This window comes from Jaculus jaculus, chromosome 3, assembly GCF_020740685.1.
Source record: "Jaculus jaculus isolate mJacJac1 chromosome 3, mJacJac1.mat.Y.cur, whole genome shotgun sequence".
In the NCBI taxonomy this organism is placed as follows: domain Eukaryota; kingdom Metazoa; phylum Chordata; class Mammalia; order Rodentia; family Dipodidae; genus Jaculus; species Jaculus jaculus.
This window is the reverse complement of record NC_059104.1, coordinates 86,405,615-86,414,772: the sequence shown is the minus strand read 5'-3', so window position 1 is coordinate 86,414,772 and position 9,158 is coordinate 86,405,615. Positions and strand designations below refer to the sequence as shown.

Sequence of the window (9,158 nt, the reverse complement as noted above, 5' to 3'; positions counted from 1 at the left end):
AGTTAATCCAAGCAGGAGACCCTCACAAACTCTTTCAGGAATGGCATCCTGCCCATCAGCCTTAGACGTGCCCCTGTAGCCTCGCTGAAACCCACTAGTCTGCCTGGCACTGCAGAAACAGAGGCTCCAGACAAGGGAATGGGGTGTGCCAGGATCCCAGGGCAGCCAGCATGTTCTGATTATCCCTTCTTTCCCCAGGCCAGGCCCTCATGACTTTAAGCACCCCAGGGGAGAAAGCCATGTCCTTGGAAGGAGTAAGAGGCAGCTCTGTGACACTGGCCTGCAGCCCTGGTCCTGACATCCTGGTGGTTCTCTGGAGCTTCACCCCACTGGGTTTCCTGGTCCCACGACCCGTGGCTGTCACCAATGGAGCCTCATCAAAAGTGGAGGCCGGGTCCTCAGCTCTGGGGGTCGTGAGTCTGAGGAACAGCAGCCTGGTGCTAGAGGAACTCCGAGAGGGCGCCCGTGGCCACTTCCTGTGCCAGGCCCTGCATGTGTCCAGCGGCCAGCTCCACACCACCTACTCCTACTACACTCTAGCTGTACTGGGTGAGGCACTGGGCACGGATGCAGACAGCCTGCCGCTGATCTGCTCACTGCTCTTGGTGTGCATTTCCCATTTTCTTTGCATGTGCTGGGCTATTGGATCTAAAGGGTATCCCTCAGAGAGTGAGGAAACGGGCTTGGGGAAAGGGATTTCAAGGCCAAGTGGTCAGAAAAGTCTACCAAAAAGGAGGGGCCCCTGGACACGGCCAGGCATGGCCAGGGTCTATAGTCACAAACCCAGGGGCTCTCCCTTCTCTGGTCAGTACCTGTATCCAAGCCTCAGGTGCGGCTAAGTGACCCATCCCCAGTAGAAGGCATCTCTGTGGTGGCTACATGTGCTGTGCGGGAGGGCACAGAGCCAGTGACATTCACTTGGCATCATCATGCACCTCGAAGTCCTGAAGAGGCTGTGGTAGGGCTTGCAGAGCCACAGCTCAGACTGGATCCAGTCAACCGGACACACCTAGGCTGGTACACATGCAGTGCCCGCAATGTTGTCAACGAGCTGAGCAGTGCTGGAATCTTCTTGGATGTCATCTGTGAGTTTGATTTGTGATACTGGCAACCCCTTACCCACTCATATTTGACCTCTTGCCCCATGCCAGAGCTTCCCACATTCTTTTACCTCCGGAATGCTCTACATCTTCAGAGCTCTCAAAGTACAGGGTGCTGTTGCCATTGGTGTCAAATATGATGGCTGTTATGCCAAGGTTTTAAGCTTTGAGGGTCATGAGCCCTTCTTCCAAGGAAAATCTGCTTCTATTCATACTCATGATTTTACTCAAGATTTCAGGAGTGGCCCAAAAAGTCAGTCTTTGCGTTGAGCAGAGGGCTATCAGTGATCAACCAAATACTAGGGAAATAAGGAGGAAGGCCACAGGGGAAGAAGGCAGCAAGCTGGTCCAAGTGGCGAGGCTGAGAGCTCCAAGTTAGAAATCAAAAGATGAAAGATGAGAATGGTCTAGACTGGACTCTAGAGTCCAGTGTGGTGGCCATTTGTATGCTATTGATCACTTAAGAGAGTGGCTAGCCAAATTGAGCTCTGCTATAACTTTTATATTGACTATATATTGAAATAATGTTCTGGATATATTTGGGTAAAGGAAATATTAAGGTTTAAACAGTTTTCTGTGTGTTGTTTGATTGGATTTGGCTATTTGTTTTTACTAAGATTTGGCCACAAGACATTTAAAACACTGGCTCCATACATCTACTGGACAACCCTGGTCTAGAGGTGTTTGTTTATTTATGTATTGTTTTGTTTTGTTTGTTTCTTTTTTGAGACAGGAGTCAGGTCAGCAAGAGATCTAGGAAAGAAGTAGGAGCAGGCAGCTATTTCTGGTGACTTTTGGGAATGAGGAGAATTTCAGAAATGGTGACAGAAAGTTTGCAAAGCAGTGGGGGAGAGAAAGACAGGTGCCTATGCAAGTGACAAGGGTGTATATTCAGCATGTAATCTCTCCATGTTTGCTTCTCTGTAATGTAGACTGACTAACCATACCAGCCCCAAGTAACAGGCCTATATGACAGGCTGGTCACCTCACCTCTCTTCTGCCTAGAATGTCCCCTGTCTAAACCCAACTCAGCAATCTCTCAGAGAAGCCATGAGACTTCCAGTTCATTTCCTGAGCCCCACCACACATGGAGCTTACCTCCAGCAGCCTTGCCCACTCTGTTCTGTGCATTGTGCCTGTGACCCATCAGGATTCTGAGCAACCCTTGGCATGGGGATTACAATGGAGCAGATGTACACTACTTACCCTTGGAATGGATGAACAAATTCTGTAATGATGACCCGAGTGAAAGAGGGCCGGAAGGCTGGAGAGGTGTGATGGGTCTTCCTTGTCCTCTAGATGGTCCTGACAAGCCTGTGATCACTGTGGAGCCACTGGGATTCACAGAGGAGGGGTTTTGGGCCAGTGAAAGGGAGGAAGTGATCCTGAGCTGCCTGGCTGCATCCAACCCTCCTAGTCACTATGTGTGGCTCCGGGACAACATTCAGGTCCACAAAGGACCCATCTACATCATCACCAGTGCTGGCCCCACCCACACAGGCCTATACACCTGCTTGGCCCACAACAGCCATCTAGACACTCGCTCCCAGAACACTATTCAGCTCACCATCTATTGTAAGTGTGTGGATGGGAAGGCACACAGCTGGAGCCCAGACCTGTGCTCAGGCAGCCCCTAATCACCCTGAAGGGAGCAGTGCCAATGTTACTGGCAGCAAGAGAAGGGTGTCTGGAAACCAGGTTGAGTTGCAAATCTGGGCGGAGGCTTAGGAGACCATGGGAAAGGGCAGGGTGTGGGGTGCCCCTTGACCTTATATAACACCCTTCCAAAGTGGGTATTCCAATGCCCTGAGGCATGAACTGAGGCACAGAGAAGGGTGGGGCAGTGACCAGAAGGCCAGGTGCCCAAGGGCAAAGAGAAGAATCTAGGGCCTTTCCTGGGGTCTCTGGGATTCCTCAGGTACTCTGAATTTTTGTCCACCTCTCAACCCCCTACTCCTTGACTTAAGGGCTAGTACTTTTTAAATCAGCCCCCATTTGAGCACTTTGTCTTATTTCTCACTCCTGTGATACCCCAAGCCTCGATGTCTCTACTTGGGTGGGAGCTTCAGCGTATAGGTGGTAGAACCTTCCTCAGTCCCTACTTGCATACTCCCCAATCCAGATCCCCCTGAAGGGCAGCCCTCCTGTGCTGTGCTCCCCACCCTGGGGGCTGTAACTCTGCTCTGCACATGGCCTGGGGGGCTTCCAACTGCCCACCTGCATTGGGAAGGGCCCTGGGGGATTAGCCCGACTTCCCCCAGCAACATCAGCTGGAGTAACACAACCACTGGACTCCCCAGTGGCAGTGTCTTCACCTGCGCAGGACAGCATCCAGCCCTGGCACAACCTGCCTTCTGCAGGGTCACACTCTGTAAGTAGACACAGATAACTTCCAGGCAGTGTGGGCTGGGGTTGGATTGCGCTCCAGACTTTTGGCTCCAAGATATGTCGGGAAACTGGGATACATCCTCAGCCCTCAAATCCATTCCCGAATTCTCTTCCACACTTTACTCTGTCCTTCTCAGATCTGGTTTGCAGTCCAAACCCTGTGACACCTTCAACCTCACATCCCATTCTCCCTAGTATGTATTGGTTTGAAGATAGTCCTTCAATGTTCTCTCTGCCAAATATGCTCTTCTGCCCCCTTTTCTGTTCACCCGTGCCCAAGACAGTTCCAGTGTGATTCTGCCTACAAAGTCCTCCCCATTGAGGCTGTTTCTTGTTGTTGTTCTCTCTATACTCCAGAATTCATCAGGTTATGTAGTGACATGACAAGCAGAGCCATCATTCCTTTCCAGGGGAACCTCCCAGGAGCCCTACCTGTTGGACCACCATTACATTAGGTGACCAGTTCATCATGCTGAGCTGTGAATGGCCTGGAGGAGAGCCCCCTGCACTGCTGAGCTGGCTGGACAAACAGCAGCAGTCCCTGGGTGACCCCAGCTCTTCAACTGCAGTCTACCTCCTGCAGACCCAAGATGATCTGGCAGGCAGAGAGTTTACCTGCCTGGGCTCCCACCCACTCAGGGTCCCTGACCCCCGCTGCCAGCTCCAGCTAGGTGAGCAGGGCCTAGAGACCGGGTTCTCTGGCAGGAGAAGCTCTCAGAACTAGTACAATGGCCTGGGCTGCTGCCCTAGAAAATGAACCAGAAACTGATTCAATTTCATGTCCAAGGCCTCAAATCTTTTTTGATGCACGAAATGAGAGGTTGGTTTAGGTCAGTGTTGTCCAACAAAAATGTACTGTGAGCCTCATATGTAAGTTTCACTCCACTTTTTTTTGTTGTTGTTGTTGTTTCTTTCATCCTGTCTTGAAAACCTAGTGTATTTACAGTACCTCACATCTCAGTGCAACCTGGCCTCATTCACGTGCTGAGAGTCATGTTGGTTGATGGTATTGAACATTATTGGGCATCACTGATCTAAATGCTGTGGGGTACTGACTGCATCCCTCATTTGTGTCTATTTGAGCATACCTGCAATAACATTTCCAGTCTCTCTACCTCTGTTCCCTGCTTTATTTATGGCTTGCTTCCTCCTTTGTCTTCATCTGGCCTCCTATAGTCTATATTAACAACTGAAGACAAAAGAGGCAAATACTGAAAAATTTAAATTGTGGGGAAAGTATCTTGAGGAGCTAATACAACAGCTTTCACAAAATGATTCACCTCTTAGTTTCCAAAGATGTTGTAAGTAACATTTAGTGGGCTTTAAAGAGGTCCTCAGCCCAAAATATTGCCTCCCCTATTATTCACTCTAGGGCCAGAAATTCCATTGTAAGAGACTTATTGACACCTGGGAGTCTGGGGTTTTAATAAGAGTCAGTCTGTAAAAAAATTGAGCACCTGCTAAGGCCTTGCAGTACATATGGAGCTAGCAGGATGTGGCAAGCTGCTGGAGGAAGGAGGCCCCTGCCACTGCCAATTTAGAAGTGGTGGTGCTTGCAGAGCTAAGCCAGGAGGACCTGCCTGCAGGAGCAGAGGCTGGAGTAGGAGGTGGGGTGGAGAAGGAACATGCAGGAACACACTGATGATCAGCAAACCCTGGAGCAGACCGTGGTGGGAACTTAGTGTTGAATCGGAGTCTGAATCAAAGGGAAGATTGGCCCAGCATGGGCTTCACTGGGCCATCCTCTTTACCCTCTGCTTTTCACCCACTCTACTACCAGCCAGCACCTTTCCTTCAAGCCTTTCTAACATCTGGGGACTGTTGGTTGTTTGTGCCAGCCTCACTTTTTCTGTCTCTGCAGAGGCCCCACAGATAGCAGTGGCTGAGACCCTGGTGTCAGTGTTGGAGGGAGGAGAAGCCTGGATGGACTGTGCTCTCCAAGGGGGCACACCACCTGTTCAGCTTCTCTGGCTGGGACCCCAGCAACAGCAGGTGGAACAGAGCACTTCCGGATTCATGCTATACCCAGACAGTGTCCAGTTGCGCCTCCAGATCCAAGATGCTGACCCAGCATACCACGGGGGCACATACCAATGTGTGGCCCGCAATGCTGTGGGCAGCAGCCATCGAAGAGTGCTGCTGGAGGTCCTGAGTGAGTGGAGTGGCAACATGTGTGCTTGTGTGGCAAGGGGTTTGGCAGACCAACACCATAGAGTTCTTTGCAGAAAGCCTTGGGAATTGCCAGCTTCAAAATTTAGATCCTTGGGCACATTCCAGAGCATGATGCCAGGTGGGCTAGGGAAGTATAAATCTGATGTGTTCTTGCATAGAGGCACATCGAATTTCACACACTCTGAATTATCTCCTTTCCCTTGTTTTACTGAAGAGGAGACACTAGGTCTCCACACAATCTAGCCTCTGCACCGCTGGCTGGCTCTCCACACCAACAAGCACACGTCACTGTTGTTAGACAGGTGTCTGTGCGTGTTCCCACCCTCACTCATCTTCAGGGTATCCAGCTCCTCCTAACGTCACCATCAGCCGCCTGACCTATGGGAGGCACAGGAGAGAGGTGCAGCTGCAGTGGGCCATCCAGGGTCCTGGGAACCTGACAGGCTTTCTGGTACAGCGGAGGGCCAGTGTCCCCAGCCCAGAAGCTGGGGCTTGGGAGACAGCTGCTAATGACATCGAACCAGAGAGCAGGGCACGGCGACTGGGAGGGTTGGACCCAGGGGTCCTTTACGCCTTCCGCGTCCTGGCTCTGAATCACTACACTGCTGGATATCCCTCGGAGGTGAAGACACCAGGTGCTGGGCTAGCATTGGAGAGGGACTCACCTTTACCCATAGAACTGCCCCCGGGGCCCATCATCTCCTCACAGGGTGTCCTGCCCCAGTCCTTGGCTTCCTTCCTGCTGTATCCCCCAGCCCACGTATGGTCCTTTCCACCCTCTCCTGTTGTTCTGTCTTATTCCTTCCTGGATTGCTCAGGAGCCTCCAGGCCTAGGAGCACACCCCCAATCCAGCCTCAGTCAAAAGAAAAAGGAGGAACAGGTGTAGAGGATTTCTTAAGAAAAGGACTCCCCTCCCCACCCAGTCTGTGCCTCAGTCTCACCTCCTGGGGGACAGGAGGGCTCAGCTTCCTGTTGTTCCCTCTCTGTTCTGGGAATTCCTTATTTTATGGCTAACCTTCTGCAGCCTCAAGCTGCCAAGATAAGTAGCCTTCTGTGTGCCTGCCAGAAATAGGGGATTTGGCTGAGAACTCAAGTGATCAACAGCAGCAGGCAGCCAGAGCATCTCTGTCCTTGGGAGAGAGCTGAACTTCAGATTCCCTGGGACCCCCACATTAGCAGGCAGGGAGCTGGATCTGCAGAGCACCATCATCTCCTCAGTACACTGAGCTGCTGTTGCCCAAATTTACTCATGCAACCTGTGTTTTTGACTCTTAGTGGACCCCCCCTTTAGCATCTACCCAGCTGTATTGGGTGCAGCAGGCACAGGAATGGTGGTGGCATCGGTGGCCTCTCTACTGGTGTTCCAGTATGCTGTTCGTCACCCACAGACCTTCCCTCGTGAGTGGAAATCTGAAAGGATGGGCTGCTGCCCACAGGCCGGCCAGGTGTAGACCTACCCACAGGAGAACCTAGGTTTCTCTTTTGCTGTGACCCTCTCCTAGCTACATGTCATTCGTTGGGGGTCCAGCTTCCCAGCCTTAGGCTCTATGACCCCCAGGCTACTAGATGCAACCTATTTGGGAAGGGTAGTACCATTCTTCTGGGATCCTTGGTGGGTTGACCAAGTAATGCTCCTTTTCTTCTTCTTCCTACAGGGCTTGGTCAGTTGCTTGTTCCCAGGTGAGAACACAACCCGCCTTTCTGGATGGAAAAATATATAATTTGGAAACAATGCTAGGAAGGTGCAGATGCCACCAGCTTAGCTTGCGTTCTTCCCTCCCCAGGGGTTTGAGGGAAGAAGGCACCCAGGCGCCATCAGGTAGGTAGGCATGATCTGTACCAAAGATTATTCACATGCAAGGAGGCCAGTGCTGAGCTTCAACAACCTGGAACACCCCACCCCACCCCAGGCATCTCTCTCCTTTGCCCACCTGTACTTTTCGTAGGCACTGAAACAGCAACCACTTCAAGCTCAGATCCTGCACAAGAACCTGCTGAGGCTCCAGTAAATGTCACCATCACAGTGACTGCAACACCATGAGGCCAAAGAGGAAGGCACAAATAGGCTGAGAGAGGGCAGGTGGAAAAATCCCATCAGAGTTCACTTTTAAAACCAAGGTGGCAGTCACCTATTCCTGAGTAACACACAGACACAATGATCACTTCCTCTTTAAATACCCAGACTCTAAAAGTAGTGTAGGGTCCACCTGTAGTGCTTCACTGACTTAGTGACAAGAAAAGCCCTGGCCCAGCTTGTGGCAGACAGAGGTGGCAGAATGAGGAAAACATACAACTGGAGACAACATGCCGGGCATCTGAGAGCAACTGAAAGTCCTGGTGCTGGGAACCATGTCTGGGGCTAGGAAAGTATAAGCAAGCTGGCTGTTTCTATAAAAGACAAAATGCTGTGGCTTGAGCAATTCCTACACCAGCCATACCTACCTAATGCTCTAACAGGGGAGCACTGCAACTTCTTCAGAAGAGGCTGGGTGCTAAGCCCAAAGAACTGTGTGCAGAGCTGGTGTACCCTTCTTTCAAACGCTGCTTGGGAGCGCTGCTGACCCCGGAGCCGTCAGCCTTTAGGAGTCTATGCCAGCAAGACTCGGTGGAGGTATTCCAGCCGCCGCATCTAGCCACCAGGCCTGGGGGAGCTGGCTGACAGAGAACGGGGGCGTTCCAAAGTCACACTCTGTCAGCTGCCAGTGTGAGTCACTGGCTCCATGTGTGCGTGTGTGTCTGAAAGCTGGGTGAAGCACAAACGAATGCTTGTTCAGCTGACTGAAGAGTCAGGACTAAGCTGCCTCAGCAGGGGACTTAGATGAGAAGAAACAGCAACAAGCCAAGTGCTGACCCGCCAGCAATAAGGAAAGTGATGCCTGACAGGAGACAGAAAACTGGGAGAAATTTAAGAAGCTTCTTTGGTTCTCATAGATTTAGGTTTTATTGGAAAAGAGGTTTCAGCTTCCCTCAGTGCTTTCAGGGTTGGAGCTAAGAGTTAAAGAACTTTTATACAAGTGTGGGAAATAAGATACAAAAGGGCCACACCCATTACAAAAGATTCTGCTGGTTTTGTGGTCAGGGGAGATGAGAAACTTCCATTTTTTAGGGCAATCAATAAAGCAAAGCTTTGAGGCTGGTGAGATTGCTCAGTGGTTAAGGCGCCTGCCTGCAAAGCCTAATGACCCAAAGCCAGATGCACAAAGTGGTGCATGCATCTTAGAGTTCACTTGCAATGGCTAGATGCCCTGGCATGACCATTCTCTATCTGCCTCTTTCTCTATCTTAAATAAATAAAATGAAATAAAATAAAAAAGCAAAGCTTTGGAGGTGACATATCTACCTGGAGTTCAGGCTCCTAGATGCAATCCTGAGGCTGACAGGAACACAAGAGGAAGAACCCTTTCCCTCCTGCCCCTCTCTACCCTTCACACTGCCAGAAGTTAGGCAGCCCCTGGGGTCTCTCTCAGCCTCAGCAGCAAATACCTGCATGTGATGCT

At 51.0% G+C, this 9,158-nt stretch overlaps 1 protein-coding gene across 1 annotated transcript; it reads left to right on the top strand.

Annotated features, from left to right (window-relative positions):
• The first annotated feature begins 209 nt into the window (after positions 1–209).
• Positions 210–7,702, top strand: Vsig10l2 (V-set and immunoglobulin domain containing 10 like 2). Its single transcript, XM_045146054.1, has 11 exons — positions 210–549; positions 810–1,085; positions 2,400–2,675; positions 3,223–3,471; positions 3,899–4,159; positions 5,350–5,640; positions 5,999–6,295; positions 6,937–7,059; positions 7,317–7,341; positions 7,425–7,480; positions 7,608–7,702. The coding sequence occupies exons 1-11, from the start codon at positions 210–212 to the stop codon at positions 7,700–7,702; spliced, it is 2,289 nt and encodes a 762-aa protein (XP_045001989.1).
• The last annotated feature ends 1,456 nt before the right edge of the window (positions 7,703–9,158 follow it).

Coding starts and splice junctions, on each gene's coding strand:
- Vsig10l2 (XM_045146054.1), top strand. CDS start 210: ATGACTTTAAGCACCCCAGGGGAGAAAGCCATGTCCTTGGAAGGAGTA. Junction 6,296..6,936: donor CTCGGAGGTGAAGACACCAG/GTGCTGGGCTAG, acceptor TTTGACTCTTAG/TGGACCCCCCCTTTAGCATC. Junction 7,481..7,607: donor AGGCACCCAGGCGCCATCAG/GTAGGTAGGCAT, acceptor TACTTTTCGTAG/GCACTGAAACAGCAACCACT.